The sequence below is a fragment of the Miniopterus natalensis genome, chromosome 1, assembly GCF_054644295.1.
Source record: "Miniopterus natalensis isolate mMinNat1 chromosome 1, mMinNat1.hap1, whole genome shotgun sequence".
NCBI classification, from domain to species: domain Eukaryota; kingdom Metazoa; phylum Chordata; class Mammalia; order Chiroptera; family Miniopteridae; genus Miniopterus; species Miniopterus natalensis.
Window position 1 is genome coordinate 53,331,452 of NC_142081.1, and position 22,949 is coordinate 53,354,400.

The 22,949-nt window shown below is 37.4% G+C and overlaps 2 protein-coding genes across 8 annotated transcripts in view; one reads left to right on the forward strand and one right to left on the reverse strand.

Moving 5' to 3' along the window:
• The window catches only part of GALK2 (galactokinase 2), a 123,085-nt gene extending 115,122 nt beyond the window's left edge, over nucleotides 1–7,963 (reverse strand). The window contains exons 1-2 of one of the 5 annotated variants that reach the window (XM_016210128.2): nucleotides 7,756–7,963; nucleotides 7,505–7,629 (exon numbers count right to left, since the gene is read on the reverse strand). Coding sequence is in view for 2 of the 5 variants with exons in the window: in XM_016210126.2 (XP_016065612.2) it covers nucleotides 191–243 (53 nt within the window). In the remaining 3 variants the exon portion in view is untranslated. Of the gene's footprint in view, nucleotides 1–190; nucleotides 317–7,504; nucleotides 7,692–7,755 lie in introns of those variants that run through there. The other 4 variants (XM_016210127.2, XM_016210129.2, XM_016210130.2 and 1 more) reach the window with 4 other exon arrangements.
• Nucleotides 7,964–8,162: 199 nt separating this feature from the next.
• COPS2 (COP9 signalosome subunit 2) overlaps nucleotides 8,163–22,949 on the forward strand; it is a 29,544-nt gene continuing 14,757 nt past the window's right edge. For 2 of the 3 annotated variants that reach the window (XM_016210122.2, XM_016210123.2), the window contains exons 1-3: nucleotides 8,163–8,269; nucleotides 19,626–19,739; nucleotides 20,573–20,650. In XM_016210122.2, coding sequence (XP_016065608.1) covers nucleotides 8,216–8,269; nucleotides 19,626–19,739; nucleotides 20,573–20,650 — 246 coding nt within the window. In that variant the 5' untranslated portion in view covers nucleotides 8,163–8,215. Of the gene's footprint in view, nucleotides 8,270–9,060; nucleotides 9,092–19,625; nucleotides 19,740–20,572; nucleotides 20,651–22,949 lie in introns of those variants that run through there. The other variant, XM_016210124.2, reaches the window with a different exon arrangement.

Below are 22,949 nucleotides of genomic sequence, written 5' to 3' on the forward strand. Positions count from 1 at the left end.
TGCGCGGAGCAGGAAAAGCACACAGCCCTGGTGGGAGCCAGGGTGGAGAACGCGCGGCACGGTCTTTCCTGCAAGCCCAGCAGCGCGGCCCGTGACATCCCGAGGGGTCCCCCCCCCCCCCGGGGAGCCCTGGACACAGCGCGCACCCAGCCAGCCCCGGCGAGCCGAGCCGCGGCGTCTCCCTCCCCACCTGGGGTGTTCTGCCACCTGGACTCGGCACGTGGCAGGGCGCTGCGTGGCCATCCTTCGCTAGGTCCTTCCTTCCGCAGCTGCAGCCGGCGAAGCGAGGCTGCCGAGGTAGTCCCGAGGCGTCTGCTGCGGGAGCCCTCGCTTCCGGGCGACGCGGCGCCCCCGGCCTGCGGAAATCCTGCAGAGCCTCCGGCCGCGGCCAGTCCGCCCCCCCCCCCCCGCGGCCCCTCCTCCCGGGCCCCGGGCTCCCGGCCCCGGGCCCCGCGCCCCGCGCCCCGCGCCCCGCGCCCCGCGGCGCTGTCGGTCCGCCGCCGCCGCTCGGAGCCGAGGGGACCCGGGGCTCGCCGAGCGCGCCAAGCTGACTTAGTCAGTGTTCCCTCTGCGCCCTGGGGATGAGTCTGAGTACAACCTGGCGCCTCAGGTTGCGCTCCCCAGCCCCTCCTTTTTTTTTAACTTAGGGCTTTTGCTCTTTAATGACCACCAACTACTCCAAAAGGTTTAGTTATTGCCTCTTGTGTGGGTTATTTCAAAATCAGGCGATATAAAATTGATGCAGCACTTGATTTAAGCCTATTTGCATTTATTGCAGAATAGGTGCATGGGTGGGCCTTCTAGGACACATAGTGAAAGAAGTAGATGTCCCTCAAACTGCAACAGCCCCTGGCATCCAGTTCAACCCCTTCATTTTTCAGTTACCTAGAGAAACGTCAGATGCCCTATATCAAGAAACATACCACCCCACCCCATCACTCTACCATGCTACTGTTTTCTTTCCTTCATAGTTCTCACAAGGTCTGCATATTTATTTTCTTATATATTTTTGTCCGTCACCACCTCCAACATCACTACCTTCACAAGGTAAGCAACTTGAGGATAGGAGCTGTGCAACCCCAGCACCCAGAACAGAACCTGGCAGATTGAATTTTTAACTGAAATAAGATGAACTGAATGAATGACTATAAGGTAAAGTGACTTGCTGATTGATAGCAAAACCTGAATTAAATGTCAGGTCTATTAACTCTCTCACGCACTTTGCATCCCAAAATGCTAAGATTAAACACAAGCAAAGACGGTTAATAATACACCTATCCATCCCATTTTGGGCCAAGATGACACACACAGTAGGGACAGTAGCGTAACCCAGAGATTCAGTATGTTGCCACTCCAGAATTTGTGTATGTGTACATTGAGGAAGGGGAAATTGGAGATGAAGGCTAAAGTGTGAATTGACAACATCAAAGTGTAGCCAAAGAGTTGCAGCTCCTTGGCACCTGTTTGCATTGTTACTTAAGTAGAATATCATGGAAACAAAGTTATTCTGGTCTCAGGGCTACTTTTTATTATTTCAGTTCCTCCTTATCACTAGCAAATGAAGTGATTATATCTTTCTTGAACCCCAATAAATCCTAGTATGATGTTTATTGTGGTTTACTCTTGAAAAAGGGGAGGTATTATTGTCACTTCTATAAATAGGTTTGAAGGGGAAAGAACCTAAGTGAGAAAAACATATGTAAAAATTTTAGGAACATCAGTAAATATGGAAAAGGAAAGATTTTTATTCAGATATGTTTCTAATATACCTTTTATGAACATTAAACAATAACCAAATTTTGAAGCTTTGCAAATATTGTTTTTTAATAATAGTCCCAAACTCATTTCATACAGTACCTTTAAATTAATGCAATGACTATAGAAACTCTGTTTCATAAAAGAATATTTCCTATTGACTATGTATTTGATGACCAAATATTAACTTTGCTAAATGAAACCTGATGGCAAAGCATTAGTTTGGATCTTGCATACATTTCCATTGCAGTCTCAATAAAACTGACACAGACTGGAAAGCAACAAGTAAAACTCTTTTTTGAAATGACTGACCCAAGTGAAAGAGTAAAGAAATAGTGGGGCTGGAATTAAAACCCAGGTCTCTAGACTCCTAACCCAGCCTACTTCTGAATGTGTGTGACCTTTGATGAGACCCCAGTGAAGTATGCTTTCTTAAAAATTATGGAATAATTAGTATCTTTTGTCCCAAAAAATTGTACATTATTATTTTTATAAAACATTGCTTTTAAAATAACTTGTTCTCAAACTACTAAAGAACTGCAACCAGAAACCAAAAAACAAAACTCACATTACTTTCTTATACTATCTTCCTTATGCCAGGCCTCTTGCTAAGTAAGCACTTTACATTTATTATCTCTTTAAATCTTCCCAACAATCCTTACAAAGTAGAAAAGTATTCTTTGTCAGTTTTAAGGTATTCCTTTGGTCCTTAGAGGACATTTCTAACAGTGAAAATATTTAGTATATAAATTTTACAGTATTTTTATTTTCACAAATCTTAGACTTTTCAGTTATTTTTTGCATATGGGCACACTTACAATACTAGAGTCTAAATTATAAGCTAGCATAGTATTTCATGATAGATTCTCAAAGAGAAATCTAATTAATAAACTTGACATTGTTTCCCCTCAAAGGGTATTTGTTTCTATTTAGATAAAATATTGCAACAAACAGAACACCAAAATAAAGCAAAGCAAAAACCTGGTCCAAATTCAAAGTACAATCATGGGCATTAGGTCTAACTCCTACATATGTTAGATAGTAGTTTCGATTCCCTACACGTACCTGGGTTGTAGCCACCCCCATCCCTCACTCCCACCCACCCCCACCCCCCCACCCCACCCCCGAACACAGGGTGCTTGCGGGAGGCAGCCAGTTGATGTGAGCTCATGTCTATCTCTCTCTCCCTCTCCCTCTACCCCTCTCTTCCCCCCACTCTCTAAAAATCAATGAAAAAAATATCCTTGGATATTTTGGGGGGTGCCACAGAAATCTAGTAATTAGTTTATGTGTGCCATGAGATGAAAAAGGGTGAAAATCTCTGCCATAGATCATCTATCAGAAATAATGTTATTTCTTTGGGTTAGTCTGTTTGTGCAACATCTAGAAAATATTTCCTATCTTGACTTATAATTTTTAAAATAGTCTTGCTCACAATTGAGAGAATCTAATTCAGCGACTTATTTTTGGGTATTTTTCCATTATGATAAAATATTATACTTCTTTAATGTCACCAGATGCCACCCTCAGCTCTTCTTTATAATGTTCCTTATTCGTCTGTATATAGAATAGATACATCTCTAGTATACAATCATTTAAATAAAGGCAGAGATAAGCTCATGATTCAGATAAATATACAGGGTGTTTCCCAAAAAATGTAACACTTTAACAGCTGATAGCTCAATTTTAAAAGTGAAATGTATTTTAATAAACAATGCCCTTATAATTATTCAAAATGTGTGTATACATTTTTGGGACACCCTATATACTTATGTAGTTAAATACAGCATGCTAATCTTTTATAAATTAATATGAAAGGAACAGAATTGTTTGTGCAAAAATGCTTTAACAGAACACAGGTTGTTTTGCAGAGTGGAAAACAACAAGTAAGCTTCTAAACACCTTCTTCTTGCCCAGTCATTGCAATTATCACACCAGTACTGTTATTACTTGTGTGTTTTCTTGTCTCTCTAGTCTAGACCCTTGCTACTCAAAGTGTGGTCAGACTAGCAGCAGCATCACCTGGGAGCTTGTTAGAAATGTACAATCTTAGGCCCAAATCCACTGAATCATATTCTACAATATAAGCCAATCATATTATTTTAAATGTTTTTTTAATCTTTTTAAATTGAACTTATTGGAGTGACATTGGTTAATAAAATTATATAGGTTTCAGGTGTACAGTTCTATAATGCATCATCTATATATTGTATTGTTTTCACCACCTCAAGTCAAATCTAAGTTTTCTATAAATTATTTTTAAATGAGTAGAAATGCATGAAATTAATTTTAATAATATATCTTACCCAATATATCTAAAATATTATATCAAAATATAATCAAAAGTATTCAGATATTTTTTTTCATAGGAACTCTCCAAGAGCCAGTGTATGTTTTACACTTATAGCACATCTCAATTCCAACAGAAAGATGTGGCTACTGTATTAGACAGTATATGTCTAGACTATAAGCTCCCTGAAGGCAGGAACTGGTTTAGAGACTCTGGGGTTTTTTTTATGCTTCATGATATTCTTTTATTAATTCTTTCATAAGATTATAATATTACTCTGGCAAATATTCCTTAAATACAACACAAAAAGCATGAAGAATTCTTACAACTCAATGGTAACAAGACAACCCATTTTAAAAATGGGTGAAAGAACTGAAAAGATACTTCACCAAAGAAGATGCATGAATGACAAATAGACACATGAAAAGATGTTCAACATTACTCATTAAGGAAATGAAAATTAAACTCACAATTATATACCACTACACTCCTGCTAGAGGACTAACATTAAAACACTATGTGTTGGCAAGGTTGTAGTGCAACTGGAACTCTTATACATTGCTGATGGATATACAAAATTGCAAAACCAGTGAGGAAAACAATGTGATAGTTTCTTAAAAAGTTAAACATACACCTGCCATATGATCCAACCATTCTACTACTAGGTATTTACCCGTATCCATGTCTACTGCTATATAACAATATTACCATAAATTTAGTATAAAACAATACACATTGATTATCTCACAGTTTCTGTGGTTCAGAGTCCTCACAGTTTAGCTGGCTACTCTGCTCTAGGGTCTTACACTGGAGAAAGATACATTTCCAAGATCACAGAATTCAGTTCCTATTAGGTTGTCAGCATGAAGGCCACAGTTACTCACTAGCTGTTGGCCAGATGCCACCCTCAGCTCTTGCCACATGGTCCTTCACACGTGGCCACCTGCTTTTTAAAAGCCAGCAAAGGAGACAGAGTCTCTCCTAGCAAGATGGGTTTACAATCTTGCATAATGTAATCACATACATAACCTTTACTGTATCTTTTGGTTAAAAGCAAGTCACATTTATTTGTCAATTATACCCCAATAAAGCTGAAAACAAAAAGCAGCAAGTCACAGATCTCACCGACACTGAAGAGGGAAGGATTATCCAAAGCATGAACAATGAGGAGACAACCTTAGTGTCTATCCACCACATTACATGAGAACAATGAAACATATGTCCATATAAAAACCTGTACACAAATGACCCTACCAGCTTATTTGTATTAGCTAAAAACTTAAAAAAATAGAATACCTATCAACAGGTGAGTGAATAAAATGTGGTGTATCTATACAATGGACCACTCAGTAATAAAAAAACCCCACCAATTGATACATGCAACAACATGGATGAATCTCAAAATAATTATTCTGAATGAAAGAAGCCAGGCAAAAGAGAGTACATACTGTATGATTTATTTAAATTAAACTCCAGAAAATATAAACTAACCTATAGTGACAAATATAGATCAGTGATTTCATGGGAAAATTGAAGGGAGAAAGTGGATTACCAAGGGGCAATCAGGAAACTCTGCAGTGATAAATATGTTTATTATCTTGGTTGTGGTGATGGTTTCACAGGTGTGCACATACATCAAAATTCATCAAATTGTACTCTTTAAGTACGTGCAGTTTAATGTACCTCTATAAAGCTGCTAAATTATACCTCAACAAAGCTTCTTTATATTCTTGAAAACACAGGACCCACTTCGACAAGGACGCCATATCACATCAATGCACCATTAAAATAAAAATTTATTATTTACCATTGAGTAAAATTGATGTCAAGAAAATTGATGTCAAGAAACATACTTCGTAACTGTACAAAGTATTCAGAATAGGCTATGTGAATGAGGTAACATTTAAATGAACTTTCAAGAACAAAAGGCATTCCCTGCACAGAAAGATTAATTAATTAGCATGTTTATTTATTCAACAAGCATTCCTTACACTTGTGTGCACAAGGAGTGTGCTAAGCACTGTGAAGACCTTTTTAACTGGTCTTAGCAAATTTCCAGACTGGTTTTATTAAATTTGGAGATGGCCAAGGATAGTATGTTCAAAATTTAGCTGCATTTTTCCCTAATGCTCATCACTAATTTCCTTGAACAATTCTTTCTCCATTGTAGGACTAAGTAATTACATTAAAAAGCAACAAATTATATAAATAAATTCAATGTAAATGAATTTTTATACATGTAATCAGTATGTACATGGTTGATAATTTCAAAATTGTTATTGCCTAAAAAGCAAAACTATGTAGCTCTGATTACTCTGAGCAAATAGATCTCTTGATCACCTTAGGATTCTATTTTCTCTTTTGAAGAATTATGAATTTCAGGTAGAATAACCATGTGACTTATTGTCTAAACTTCTGAGAGTGACAGATGCTGATAATTACTATCCTGGGAAAACAGTACTAAACCAGCGCTGTCCCAAGCAAACTGGGATGGACAGTCGCCCCAGTTATAAGGAGATTTTGTTTTGTTTTAAGGTGACAAGTACAGGCTGCAGAGCTCTACCCCAGATCTACTGAATCAGAATCTTTGGTATGGAGTTTGCGAAGCTATAATTTAATGAACTGCTATGCTTGCGAAGCCGTGGACTCTAAAGTGGTATAATTAAAGGCTCTCCCAATTCTAAAATGATATGTTTAATAAGGAAACTTTGAACATGCACTGGCTATTAGATGATATCAGGGAATGGTTAATTTTCTTAGTGTAATAATGATGTGATTACATGAGCAAATGTCCTTATTTTTAGGTAACACACATAGCTGCACTTAAGAGTGATATGTCATGATAACTGCATCTTTCAGTTGAATCAGGAAATACATACACACACAAATAAAGGTGATATATTCACATGTTCCCCAGACTATTCTTTCACTTTTATTGCGTGTTTGAAATTTCTCATAATAAAACATTGGAAAGAAAAGACTAGTAGGGAAAATCTGTTTATGGGTAGACAGTATTATTGTTATATGACTTTCAAGAACTATGACAAAAAAATGTCAATTCAAGTGATTACTAAAAAAATTCAGCCTGTAATCCTCCTTTGACTTTCTTCGAAGACAAAATAAAGTGACAAAGATATTCACTGGGGAATTGTTTAAAACAGTGTTATTTTTGCAACATTCCAAATGTATCAAAATGTCAGCTGAAGTAAATTAAGGTGTATTGGTTCATTCAACGGAGGGATTATAAAACCATTGACATAATCATTCTCAAGGACATATTGTACAGTATGCACGTCCTATACCTAACTAGGCGGGCATAAGTGGGCAGAGCTGGAAGTTTATACCGAAAATGCTCATTGTTTGAGAAGTTTTTTTTCCCCTTTAATTTTCTTATTTCGAATTGTGCTCATGATTTTGTGCAAGAATAATGCACTTTAAAAAGCCAGTCGTTAACCCTACCTTTATGCGGTCCCGAGGGCAGGAAAGGTCAGTTTATAATTCGCTGAACAACAGAATAAGACTTCGGGCGCCTCCCTGAGATTGATGCTTCACTAATTTGGGATATCCGCCGAATCGTTTGCCGACTACGAACACAACAAACATTACGTGTGAACCGTACTGGAAAAAAGGCCTCCAAACATCACAGGCGCACCCCGCGCAATGTGTGGGCTACACTAGCACATAAACAACGGCGGCAGAAAGCACACTACCTGTCGCACAAGACGGGCATGTCACCCATCGCTCCGCCAAAGGCTGCTGGTCCTAGGCTGTCTCTTATTTTCACTAGAATGAGAAGGTTCCAGAGTCCCAGTCAAGGCGAGGGGGGGAGGGGTCCCCTAGCCTAGGAGGCTGGAAACGGCTCGGTGTGCGTGAGCTCAAGGTTTCCAAGGCCCTTCAGCGGAGCCCCGCAGCGCCTGAAGATTCCCCAGTTGCTAGGTCTAGTTGCTAAGGCACCAACCGGCTCGCCGGAAGAGAGAGCGGTGCGCCGCCTTTTGGCGTCGTAGCGAATCCCCTCAACGCCGAGCGCATTTGTTCCGGGTGGAAACGTTCCGCTCCTCGAAGAGCCACGGAAAGGCGAGGAGAAGCTGGGAGTGACGCCTCTGAACCGCGGAGGATTGTGGGAGGAGGTTGTCTCCAATTTCTCCTCCCCCTCCCCCCTTCCCGGCCAAGATGTCTGACATGGAAGATGATTTCATGTGCGATGATGAGGAGGACTACGACCTGGTGAGGCGCAGGGGACGGACCTCCGGGGCTGGAGGTGGTGTCTGGCTTTAGGGGCCAGGGCAGGGGCGTTCGTGGCCTCTCTCCGTAGAACATGTGCTCCTTCCAACTTCTCCCGGTGCAGTGACAGGACGGGTTTACCTTCTCCCCATTCCCGCACCGGCCGGGGCCCTGCTTTTCCAGCATGGGGGAGGGGACAGTAAAGGAGGCAGCGAGGGGGGTCCCGAGCCTTGCGCTCCAAGTCCGCGCCTTCTCCGTGTGCTTGGACCTCTCTGGCCTCCGGCGACCGATTCTCGGTGCCGCTACCTGCTCCCACCGCGCGAGCGGCCTCGGGGACCGTGTAGTGGTCTAGGCCCTGGCTCTGCCCTTTCGGGCCCAGCACTGCGGGCCCCCTTCTTCCCACTTGAACTGAGCGGGTGCGAAATGCTGGGAGAAGGGGCTGAAAACTGGGGCGGGGTGCGAGGGAGGGCTCACTACTCCCAGGCCTGACCATGAAACGGCGTTTGTGAGTCTCCTGGAAACGTAGCTTAATTTGTCTTGTTCAGGGTTCGTTTTGGTTTAAGGTAAAGGTGCCTTGGAGAATTTAGAGCAAAGATAGATGGAAAAAAGTAGTTGAACTATTTGTGTTTAAAGAGAAAAGCTTGGGAAGTGGTTCTGCTTTTTGTTTTGGGGGGGGGGAAGAGGGTAACAAGGGCATTGACACAGTGGCTTTTTTCTTGACTTAGAAATTTCCCAGTATTCAAAGTTAAAAATATCAACAGTGAAGAAATAAACGAATTTATGCAGCTTAAGTATTCAAGATTTAATTTATGAACAGATTTACAGGTGTGTGTTTTTAATTCACAAACATTTCACGTTGCTATTCAAAATTTTAAAAAGTATCTGCACCAAGGACCAACGTCAGTTTGCTTTTGTTTATTTTTATTTTGGGGCGTTTTTGTGCATGGTTCATGTATATTGTAGTGATGCATTATCATAAAGTTATGAATGCTTAGGTAGGCCTCCCTCCTCTTATATTTTAAGTGTCAGAAATTCTAAAGATATTAATAATCGTTTCTTAATTAGTGTAAAACTTCTTTGTAAAGTCATTTCCAATTAGTCTTTCCATTTTAAAAGAAGGCACATTTGCAAAAGGGAGCCAGAAATGCTTACTATCACCTGAAAGTCATAATAGAGGTTTTGATCAATCCTAAAGTCAGATATAAAGTTTGCTAATAGTTATATCTGCCTTACATTTTCAGTTTGTGGAAACCAAACCAGTTGTAGGCAGTATCTTCAGTGTATTAAGAATATGTTACTTGTGATGTCTAAGGCATTTTTATTTATTACATGTTTATGTTAGTTATTTTTATAACTATGGAAGTTTCTTTTAAATATGTTTGTATTTTTCGTTTGTGTTTTTAAATGTTTCTGTTTATGTCTTTCCTAAGCAATAGTTCTCAATATATAAATGACTTCTTAGCACTATGATTAACTTGAAGGTCATCATTACATTAAGCATATAATGGAGGAAAGGCAATGAGAACCTTCTTGTCCCATGAAGTACTCAATTTTTGCAAGATATTTAATTAAATATACATTGTTTAACTTGACTATGTTTCTGCAGCCTTTTGGGGCCTATACTACATGTACAATATAAAGTTGAATATATAGTTGTTTTCTCTTTTTGTAAAATTTCTTAAGCAAAAAAGTAAGATCTTACTAACTACTACATAATTAAATGAAAAAATTTCCCTCAGCATTCTGTTGAATAGTTGTTCCTCTCCCCAGATCTCTCTCGCATGCATACCACTCATGTCAAGTAGTGAAAGCTTTATGCTCTATTAGTACTAGTTAAACTCTTTGGTGGCATAAAATTTATTAAGTAATTTAATTTTTACTGCATTAATTTCCTTAAACCAGTGTACTTTTTTTTTCTAATATATCTTTATTGATTTTAGAGAGAGGAAGGGAGAGGGAGAGAGGGAGATAGAAACATCAATGATGAGAAAGTTGTCATTGATGGGCTGCCTCCTGCATACCCCCCCACCACCACTGGGGATGGAGCCGGAAACCTGGGCATGTGCCTTGCCTGACAGCGAATGGAACCGAGATCTGGATCCTAGGTCGATCCTCAACGGCCAAGTCCTGCCAGACTGGACAAACCATCGTACCTTTTTTTTAAATGATTAAGAGATTCATTGCCATTTCATGCTTACATGTTGCTAAAAGATAAGTTTTTTGGGTTTTCTAGTTTTGTTTTGTTTTTGTTTTGTTATTTGCCTGGGTCTTTTTTTGTTTGTTTCTTAGGATTTAAAGAGTCTACAAAATTGACTTCCCATTTTAGGGAAACTTCTTTTTTATTAAAAAATGTATTGTTTGTTGGAAATTTTGCCATCACCTCATTTTAGTCAAAATGTAAACTAAAGTCATGAAGATTTCCAACTACAAATATATTCAGCATATCTTTTATAGGTTGTCTCTAGATAAATTTTAATATCCTAAGGTACTTTTTGTCTTACCCACTGTAGTGGACATGCGTAGACTACCATTGGAAAAAGTAAAAATCTATTTCTAAGACTAGAGTTCATTTTTTTAATACCTGTTTTTATTGATTCTAGAGAGAGAAAAAGAGAGAGAAATATTGATGTAAGAGAGCAACATCCATTCATCGGCTGCCTCCTGCATGGCCCCTACTGGGGATCAATCCCACAAACCGGTCATGTGCCCTGACTGGGAATCAACCGGAGACCTTTTGGTGCATGGGATGACGTTCAGCCAACTGAGCCACACCGACCAGGGCTAAGACTATAGAGTTTTAATCCAAGGAAGTAAATAATAATGATTTGTGCCCAAGATCTAAAACAAAAGAAAACAAACTTGGTTAAAAAAGAAGAAACAAACATAAAAGAAATTTAGTATTCTTGACCTCTTCTAAGATCTTTTTTATTTTTATTATAGGCAGAAGCAGGCACTTGCTAAGCATAAGAATTTATGTGGCAGGGAATGGAGAAGTAGGAGATGGTACTGGTAAATGTCTTTTAATCCAATGCTAATTTTACAGATTTATAGATTATTTGCTAGTGTAATACTACTAAATAATAACTATAGTGCCATTCATTAAGGTGGTAAGGCCATTGATAAGTATTGTAATTCCACAGTCTAGTCATTCTAGCATGAAATTGCTTAGTATTTCTAATAATCTTTTTGAAAGGGTTTAAAAACAGACTGACTTTGTACCTGAAGTTATTCTTTAGTAGATCCTGTGATAGGTAGGGCATTGTACATTTGCATTTAAATGTATTATAAGGGGGGAAAATTGTTAAAAAAGGTAGAATAATTCCACTTGGTTAAATGTATTTATGAGCTGTGAGCCTCATTATATTGCCCTAGTCAGGCTCATAGTTTGATTACTGAATGAATGTTTACTGGTATTGTTTTTCTTGTTTCATTGTATAGCAGTTTTAATGCCCTAAAAGTTTACTTTTTTTGTCTACTACTTTGGGAGGTGGGAGTCCTAGTATAGGATATCTTACAGAATCTCTTTTTATTTGTCATCATTTTAACAAGACCAGCAGACAAATGATGGCTTGAACTTTAGTTCCTCATGTTATAAAGAACCTTAGAACATGATTTAGCAAATTAAAAAAGTAACACTAACTTCTGTTTTTTAAAAAGATTTTGAATTGATAAGTCTGTAGCATTGTTTTCTATGCTGCATGCACATTTGGAATTCTGCATGTGGTCTTCATGAAGAGGAAATGTCATTGTACAGTTGAGGCTTCTAAAAGAAACATAATGTGTTTAATTGTAAATAATTGGAAAGAGCCCCGAATTATCAATAGTAAGGAAGTACTAGTACTGTTAATACTAATAAGGTGATGATAGATATGGTATATTCATGCGATGGAATGCTATGTCAGCATTTCAAACCATGCTTCTAAAGAATATCCAGTGATATTAAAAACTTTTGATAAATTGTATTGGTCAGGGCTCTTGGATAAAGGACAAGAATACATGTGAAACTAGTTTAAACAAAAAAAAGCGTGTATTGGCTCACATCACCAGGAAGTATAGGTATGGTTGGATTCATCGGCTCAGATGATGGTGCTGTATTTTTTGCTGTGTCCATCTCTCTTCCTGGGCTGCTTTCTTTACTGTAGTTGACTTAATTACCTTCACATTTTATAAGATGTGATGTGGCATCTTCCTAGTATCATAACCCCAAGGTAAGAGAGTCGTCTCTGCTAGCTCTAATGTGGAAATCCCAGGAAGAAGGTCTTTGTGGCCTTCTGTGAACAGTCTCACTGTAGAGACAGAGGTGGGTTGCTTGCCTCTTCTGTGGGAGGAGCGCTATAATTGAAAACCCTCAGCTAGTAGAGGAAGGGTTAATTAACGCTGTGCACACAGTGAATATACCTCCACCATAAATATGTAATTTGTATTACAATGTTGGGTGGGAATAAAATGTATTTTGTTAAGTAGGGGGAAATATAGAAAAAATGTCTGGAAAATCTGAAAAGTGTTAAAAAATTAAAATTTGTTCATTTCTTTTAAACTTTTCACAGTGAACCTATATTTTATTGCTGTGAGGAGAGGGGGCAGGTTGCAGAGTACAAATGATGAGTAAAAATTTTACTTTGATCCTGGAAGGCCAAATAGTGATTTTGTCATTACTCAAAATTTTTTAGACTTCCTCTTAGAAATTGTCTTCAAAATCTGAGGAATCTAGCTTTTTAAAATAGGTAATACATGTGCACATGGTTCAAAAACGTAAAATATAAAAATTAACTTTCCATTTTGTTCCTCATTTGCCCAGTTCCCATTTCTCTCTGTAGGTAACATTTTTATCTCCTCCCTTTTTAACCAGAACATAGCATATTACATATATTGCTCTGCGCTTCACTTTTTAATGTCTTAGAAATTATTCTATGTAAGTATCCAGAGAGCTTACTTATGTCTTTTTGCAGCTGCATTGGTAAGAAGTTGGCCTGTTTTCTTTTGCTGCTATAAACAATGTGCAGCTTTTTTTTTTTTTTTTTGCTTTTTTTGACTTCAGCTATAGCCAGGTCTTGTCCTCTTTTGTAGGTGTTGAAAATTATAATCGAAGTCAGTTTTGATAACCTGGGCCATCAAACTGAATGATTCTGTTTTAGGTTAGAAACATCTGATTAATGAAGTTAGTTTTCTTGAGAATTTCAGAAATGTTACTTATTTATCCATGTCAGTATAATTGGAATAATTTCATTACCTCTTAAAGTTACTACTTCAAAGAAAAGCGTTAGTTTGAAATATAAGTTTTGTTGAATTTTTTAAAAGGCTTGTTGCATTACTTCATAAGAGTACCCTGTATAATGAAATTAGAGAGATTCAAACAAGTATAACTGAAAAGATGAGTAATGGGAGACAGCTCTTATATATGCTAAGAAGAAGTTAAGCTTAAGTCTTTTCACTCTTAACTTAAATCTGTAAACTATGAATACCCATCATTTATAATTGTTTCAATATAATTTATAATTTATATTTTAAATTATAATTTCATAATTTATAATTTATTTTATAAATTATAATTTATAATTATATTTCAAACAACACATAGACCTCAGTGGGAATTAGAAACTTCCTGTAGGGTTCCACCCCCACGTTTGACAGGAGAGGAACTAAAGCATTGAGTGTGAGTGACTTACCTAAATTTACACAACAAATTAATGAGAAAATCAAAACTAGAATCCAGGTCTAATGACTTTTATGATGTCTTTCTTTGGGAAATTTAATTTGATTAAGCTTGAAAGTTTAGGACAAATAAAAGAATGTTCTAATTTATACCAGTGATAAAAATTAAGACCCATTTACTTGAGTGAAATTTTTGAAAGTATAGATAACTTTATGAATGACTAAATCCAAACGGCTACCTAGAACTTGAGTTATATCTAGTCCTTAAGGATAATGGGACATTGCCCTTTACCTGTGTACTCAGCATCTAGTACAGCTAGTACATGGTCAAGGTTTGGGAAGCAGTGTAAATGGTGAATCTTGTTTTCCTGGTGCACATTCTAAGACCTCTATTGGCAACAGACACAATAAGTAGATGAATTCTGGAACCGACCCTATTCAGCAGTGACTGCATTCTGACCTCTGGCTATTGTGTGTCCTGTTATTTTGGAACATTCAGCCACTTTCCATTTCAATTAAGCAAACACTTATTGGGCATTTTGTAGTATACCAGACTCTGGGGATACCAAGATGAGGAAAAAGTTCCTGCTTTTGAGAATTTCATGGCGGGGCAGGTGAGGGGAGAGAACAAAGTTCACACAAGGCTCCATGTTAGATGCATGTCATGTAAAAGCTTGACTAAGATTTAGTTTGCTAGGATTTGGAGAAAGAATCACAAAGTAAGACCTGATTAGTATGTTTCCTGGGAGTGTTGGGGCAGAGCATCATCAGAGAAAAGTGGGAAGTTTGTTTGGAGGGGAGGTGGTTTAGAATTTCTAGGAGAGAGAACAGTTTATGCCAAAGCAGAGATTTTAAATTGTGTGGCATAACTGAGAAAGGATGAATAGATTTGGGTAGTGTGGATGGATCACAGATTGCTTTGGGAAGCTGTCAGGCCATGAGTTATTATATAAGTAGGTTGGAACTATTACTGGTTTGTTTTTTTTTAATACCTTTAACAATGTTGAAGTGCTTGTTTCTTTTTCAAATATTGCTTAAATTCTTTTTTGTTTTTTAAAACAATATATTGATTAAAACTTCAGTTTCTCTTTTAAAAAACATTTTATTTAAACTTTTACAAATTATGGTTACCTGCTATTCATCTGACATAGGGGAATTCTGTTTAGCAACATTTATTTAATATTTTTCCTATATTTCCTGTTCTGTCAGTGACACTGTAGTGATTAGAGATAACTTTATTTTCCTTTAACTTGTGCTAGATCCTTTTTATTTTACATTCTCAACATTGCTTGATATCTTCTGTATTAATTCTGTCCCCTTCCTTTTCTCCCTGTTCTACCACTTCAAATCAGGCTTCCGTCACCTTTTGGCCAGGCTGTTGTAAGAGTATCCAGTGGGCCACTTCATTGCTACAAAGTTCTCTTCCTAAAACACAAATCTGATTATTTCCCTGTAAAATCTTTTAATAGCTCTCTGTTTGATCTAAACTCGTTGCTAGACTTCTATCGTACTGCTCCTCTGTCCTATGCCAGTTTGTCTCTCATTACACACAGCCTGTGCTTTAGCCCAATCAAGCTATTCATGATTCTTTCAAATATGCAATGCCATTTCAAGCTTCCATGCCTTTGCACACGTTAATTGCTATGTTTCAGATGCCCTTCCTCATCCCTGGCAACTCCTATTCATACTTTTAGAGCTGGTTCAGGCAACTTTTCCTTCCTTTACCTCATTCAAGAGTAGTGGATTACTACTTTTTTGAGCTGCCTATGTACCTAGTATGTGTCTCTACTGTTGCTTTTATTGTGTTATATTGCTGTTTCATTTGTTTATTGGCCTCAGTCCCTAAGTAGCTTGAGGGGAAAGACTTAATTTGCATTTGTTTGGGCAGTACTTAATTGTGGGTATTTACTAAAGATCATTATCATTGAGTATAAATAATAGAAATCTAAACAGAATTAAAGGCTTTTCAAAATGTCATCAGTTTAAAAGTCATGAGAGTGTAATAACTGAAAAGTAGTTTGCTGTAGTACAGAGCTCATATGGTTGGTGTGATTCACTGAGCCACAAATGACTGGTTAATGATGTCATGGAGGCTGGTTCAAACCATATGAACATGGTATTGCAGATCAAAACAAGAGACTGCCCAGTCATAAGAAACTAATCAGTAACATATCAGTTGTGCCAGTTCTCGTGTATTTATACATTGAAGCAATAACATATAAGAGTTGGATTGCAATTATTCAAAAACTATTGTACATTCCATTGCTTTATATAACATGAAAAAACAAAAGAACATATGCATAAAATGTTGGATTTAGTCTTATCTTGATCATTGTGATTTTAGGGAGTTCTAACACCTAAAATTTAGAAATATCATTATTCTGAAGCCAGTCAGGTCCCAGAAGTTTAGGTAGCCAGTCTTGTACTATAACAGGCTTTCAGTGATTGAATGACATGATAGGAAATGTAAAGGTTCTGGTCTTCATCAATGTTATAATCATTTCACTAACCACCAGGTAATTGAAGTTAACCTTTTTAATTTCTGAAATATTATTTTCAGTTTCCCCTTTGCTGGCAGCTCCACATCCCCCTACTGTCATGTACCTCTCAGCTTCTACTTCCCTCTTCTCTTATCCCGGCCTAGTTGTCTTTTGTATTCTGTTATGGGATAAGACACCAAAAATAAATGGGCTTTGAGTGAGAGTCCAGATTCTTAGACTTTGAAATAGATGTAAATCAAAAAACTTTTACTTCCAGGTTCAGGGTGGGTTCTGAAGATTTGGATTGCAGAAAAGAATCTCTTACCCTTTGGGACAGTATAGATGGACCTGGAGAAAATTGTGCTAAGTGAAATAAGCCAGGCAGAGAAAGACAAACATCACATGATCTCGCTTATATGTGGACTCTAAAGAACTTAATAAACAGATGAACAGAATAGATTCAATGACATGGAAGCATAGATCAGACTGACGAATGTCAGAGGGAGGAGGAAGGCAGGTGGGTGGACAGGGAGAGAGTAACCAAAGAATTTATGTGCATATATGCACAACCCAAGGACATGGACAGTGGTGGGGAGGGGGATGGGACGGGGTGGAAAGGGTCATTGGGGAGAAAAAGGGACATCTGTAATATTTTAAACCAAAAAAAAGTTATCTTCTGATTGAGCTAGCTGTGACTTCCAGCCTAGCTGGTGTGGCTCAGTTGGTTGAGTGCACCAGGAGGTTGCCGTTTCAGTAGTAACACATTATATATATATATTTTTTAAAATATATTTTTTATTGATTTCACCGAGAGGAAAGGAGAGGGGGAGAGAGAGAGGGAAACATCAATGATGAGAGAGTCATTGATCGGCTGCGGCCCACACTCGGGCATGTGCCCTGACTGGGAACCGAACCCTGATCGCCTGGATCCTAGGTCGATGCTCAACCGCTGAGCCACACCCGGCCAGGCCACATTATATTTTTAAAAAGAAAGAAAAGAATGATTTCTGAATTTGTAGAGTAGGTTTTTATAGCTATGGTTCTTTACTCCAAGTCTTCCTTAAGGAGGCAGCACTTAAGCTGTAATGAGATGCAGTAGGTAACCAGATGAAGAGAGGTGGAAAGAGAAAGAAATGACATGTAAAGATGAGAAAGAGTTGGCTACTTATGAGGTAAGGCCCGAGTGATTGCAGCAAAATGAATGAGGGAGAGTTTGATAGGAAATACGGTTGAATGTATAGTTAGGAGTCACATTTTGATGATTTTTGAACTTGATTTTAATAGCAATGGAAAGCCATTTTTAAGAAGAGGAATGAGATAATTTACATTTTGTGGCTGCTTACCATGGCAAGATTGGAATTTAAAGGTTAGCAAAGAGAGTGGGAAGGCTATTGTGGTCTATGGAGAGATGAAAGTGGCATGGTAGGCAAGGGTGGTGGCAAGGTAAAGAGAGCAGTGGATAAATTATGATAAAGGCAGAATCAATAAGGACTTTTTGTGTTCCAACAATACGACTGCTTTTAGTTCTTTAGTTCCCATTATGCTGTTTAGTATCTGCTGTTTTTTCCCCTCTCCTATTTTGTCTAGCAGGCAAACTCCCCCTATCTTTTAATACCTAGTTCAGAAGTTATCATTCAATGTACCAGTTGACTTTTCATTCTTTATTATTTGCTTTTTAGTTTGATCAGTTTCATTGTAGTCAAACCTAGATTATAGGGTTAAGAAGTGAATGACTGACTATGAAATTCATTCACTACTCCAAATTTGATCTCACACCTAAATGTTCCAGAAGATTTTCTTATGTTAAACATAACTAAATTGCTGTTCATAAACCTGTGAGGCTGAGTGCTAGTGCTTCATGTTCTTACACAAAGAAATAATTGTCCTCCAGAGGGCGCACATTACAAAGTCACTGTGGTCAGATAAAACTAATTTATACTAACATCAAACATGACCCTCCATCTACTGGTCACAGGAAAAAATCACCTTAGTTTATGTATTTTTCCACTTTTTAACACTACACTCAGAATATATCTTTTTTCATTATTGTGCCTTTATGAAACATCAGAATTTTCTATAAATATCTCTTTAAAAATTAACTGTATTTGGATTTAGAAATAACCACAGTATTGTTCTTTTTGTGTTTACTTACAGGTACTTTTTTTTTTAATATCTTTATTGATTTCAGAGAGAGGAAGGAAGAGGGCAAGAGAAAGTTGAAACATCAATGATGAGAGAGTCGTCATTGATTAGCAGTCTCCTGCACGACCCCAACTGGGGATCGAGCCCGCAACCCGGGCATGTGCCCTAACTGGGAATCGAACCTTGATCTCCTGGATCCTAGGTCGATGCTCAACCGTTGAGCCACGCCCAGCCAGGCAGTACTATTCTTAATTTGGCATAAACTTGCCCTTTGTAATGATTTGTAGCTGAAGAAATAATCTTGTGTCTTCCTAAAATAATAATTTTCATTATACTAATCCATGTGTATTTTATAATCCTCATCATTAAATTGAATACCTGGGAATTGTTTTTAAATTTGTATATACTGCTCCCCAAAATAGTTGTTTTACTCCAGTTTTCCTTTCTGTTTTATTGTTTAAGTACTAGGAACTGAATTTATGTGATGAAAGTCACATAAAATTACATAAATTCATTTTATTGTACTTATTTTGATTTATTATAAAGCTAGTTAAAATACATTAATGTAACTGAACGGCTGTTTAGTAATATGGAATGCACATAAGGCAAATATTCTTATTAATATATTCAGCGATAGACTACTATGTCATATGCAGATTACCCTAGGTAGTTAGATATGGTAGAATGATTAAATTTAGACTTAGGGAATATGGAACTAAAGATGAATAATTAGCCCTTATGTAGATTTTTATCGGGTTCCATGACTAACAACAGATCATTTTACAGAATTGAGGGCCATTAACCAATATTAATTCTTTGCACTTTGCTTTTATGTTGGTTCTGTGGAAATTGTAGTTTTGATATAAAGAAAAAAATGATTTTATTATACTATCCACTTGATTTTAGCTTTGCTCCTAGTTTTTTAAATAATGGTTAAATATCTATGGCATTTTCCCTGTGTACTTAAGGTTGTTATGTTTTGTATAAATATATGATTTTTCTATCTTAACAGTATTTACTTTTTACAGTGCAGTGTGTGAATTTCTTTTTTCCTTTTAACATCTGCTTGTTTTTCCAACACACAGGAATACTCTGAAGACAGTAACTCCGAGCCGAATGTGGATTTGGAAAATCAGTACTATAATTCCAAAGCGTTAAAGGAAGATGACCCAAAAGCAGCATTAAGCAGTTTCCAGAAGGTTCATATTTTTTCTGGTTGATTCTGTGTCTTAAAGTTTATTTTTTTTAAATGATGTCTTAGATCAGATAAGTTCCAAGTGATTTTATCTCAGAAACATGTGTTGGATACTTAGTGATAATCCTGTAAAATAAATTTGCATTATGCAGCACACACATGTATTTCTGAAGGGCTATCCTGTTGATTTTTTTTTTTCCAAGCAAGCTACCTATAGAGCCAGGGCCATTGTCCTGAAAAGCTAGTATGGTCCTGGTAGGGGAACCAACATGATAATCAATAGGTATTATCCCTGCAATCTTGTTGTTCTTTTGGGAACTGACTACACAGGTGTGGTTTCACTATTAAATAATGTGATTTCTTAACTACTGATACACTTTTGGATTATTCTCACCAACGGACTTTTAAAAGGAAAAAGAGTACTAGAGCTGTATAATAATCACGAAGTAGTTATTTAATCTTTTGATGAAGGAACTTCAAAATAAGCTCACTTATCCTTAAGTAAGCATTTTAAGACTTATTTCTTTTTTAAGCTGTTAAAAAATGATATTGAAGGGAGGACAGGAAGAGATTAAAGAATTTATATGCATAACCCATGGGCACAGACAATAGTGCAGTAGGCCTAGGGGGGTAAGGGTGGTGGAGGTGGTTGAAGGGGGGAAAAAGGGGACATATGTAATAATTTGAACAATAAATTTTTAAAATGATACTGAGAAATGGAATTCTTGGGGAAATACTTTTCTTGCATATGATATAAAATAAATTCAAAATTTAGACTTTGACTGTCATTAGAAAATAACAGTATTAAGTTAGACTAAGAATGTTGTCTTTTTTCAGGTTTTGGAACTTGAAGGTGAAAAGGGAGAATGGGGCTTTAAAGCACTGAAACAAATGATTAAGATTAACTTCAAGTTGGTAAGATTTGTTTTGAGGGAAATTAATAATTTTTAAAATAAATTCTGTATGTTAAAACCTCATGCAACAAAATACCATTATATCTGCTTCTCTAAAATAACTTCATATGTTTTCATATTTAGGCTACTTTTCATTTGTGACTACAGTAATACTAAGTTTAAAAAAATCTGCATAGCATACAAAATGTTTTGTTTTTCAACAGTTTTTGATTTTTTTTTAATCCTCATTGGAGGATTATTTTTCCATTGATTTTTTAGATAGAGTGGGGGAGGGGGGAGAGATGATGTAAGAGAGACACTTCGATTGGTTGCCTCCTGCATGCACCCCAACTGGGACCAGGACAGAGCCTTCAGCTGAGGTACGTGCCCTTGACTGGGAATCAAACCCTCAACCCTTCCATCCACAGACCAATGCTCTAACCACTGAACAAAACTGACCAGGGCTCAACAGAGTTTTTTAAGAAAACTTATCCTTTAGGTATATGGACAGTATTCGGCTGCATTATTAATAGAGTAATTTCCCAGAGACTATTAGTGTTTATTTTGAGATTTTTAACGTTCTACTTTTTATTACAAAGAGTTCCTCTTCCACCGATTAGGGCCAGAACCTTAGCTTTATTCTTGAGTCCTCTCTGGATCTCTCACCCTGCAAATAATTTATTGGTAAGTCTAGGTGGCTTTATAGCTCTTCAAAATACATCTTGTTTTCTATCCTGTTCCTTATTGGCCTCTTTGCTGTTCCTCATGTCACCTAAGCACACTCCTGCATAAATGCTTTTACTTACTGTTTTCTCTACCCCAAATGCTCCTCGCAGATAGCCATATTGCTATTTTCCTCAATTGATCAAGTCTATGTTCAGATATCACCGTATATCAGGATGTTCTTCTGCTGACCACTCTATATAAAATAGCATCTTTCCCATCATCACTTTCATCTTACCCTGCTGTTTTCTTCTTTGCTGCATATATCACCACTTGATCTGTTTACTTATTTATTGCCTTTCTGCCACCCCCACCACAAACCATAGGTTGAAAGTTCCATGAGAGCAAGACTTTGTTTTATTCATTGTTATATTCCTAGCACCTGTCATAGTGGCTGGCATTCAGCAGGTGCTCAAATATTTTGTTGAGTGAACTCATAGATAAGCTGGACTTGTCATGACATTGTACTCTCCTACATTGCCAATCTTCAAGAATACAGAGTAAAAAAGGGAAAAAGAAGCAGTTAGTAAATGAGAGGACTAGATACAGACATGAATCTTAAGATCCCTAAGGGTAGAGGAACTTTTGAGAAAAAAATAAAGTGGAGCTTAGATTAGCAAGCAGAGGTAAGCGCTTGCCTCTATGGCAAATGGAAGGTTAGCTGTTACTACTTTCTTTTCCCCGTCTCTGTGTTTATCATATGCCTCCTCTCTCTCCTCATTAGCTTCTCTATCCCATCTATCTGAAATTGAACTCCCTGAATTGATTAGTGCCTTTATCCAGTTAACTTCACTAATCTTGCGTCCTGCTCTTCTTGGTGTACTCTCACTCTGGCGTCCTCACCCACCTCCATGACATCTACAGAAACTATCCACAAAATATTTTAGCTCATTTCTTCCCCCCAGAATATCAGAACTATTCAAAACATGTTAAATGATATTAAGTATATTGTATATGCTTAGTTGGTTGACGGTTGTCCCATACGCCAAAAGGTTGCCGGTTCTATTCCTGATTGGTGTTCATGCCAGAGTTGCAGGCTCAATCCCTGGTGGGGGCATGCAGGAGGCAGCTAATCAATGTTTCACTCTCATCGATGTTTCTCTACCTCTCCCTTCCTCTCTAAGTCAATTTTAAAATCTTTTTTAAAAATAAGTAAATATAGTGGAAAAATACCTATGTTGTATTTGCCTTTTTTTGTTCTATTGCTGTGATATTCTCAAAGGATCTCTGTGTTGCACAAAGCCCCTGTTCTTTCTTTCCATTTATTGTTTGTAAAAATATTTACTATATTTAAATAACTTAGGGAGCTATGGAAAAAGCATCAGATGTCTCCAAGGATAGAGAGTTTGAATAAATAATTATAGTAACATCAGGGACCCAATGTTTTGCTCTTAAGGTTCTGTGATTTGAAATAATACCAAGAAACCCTATAGAAATTATGTTACTGTGATGAAAGAAATCTAACATACTCAGAGTGATTTAGTTTTGAACCCATTTAATCATATGCTACCCACAGGGCTTGATTTTTACATTTTACCTTGAGCCAAGATAGGAAGCAAGTAAGCAAAAGGATTATTTGTATTTCATATTATTTTGCC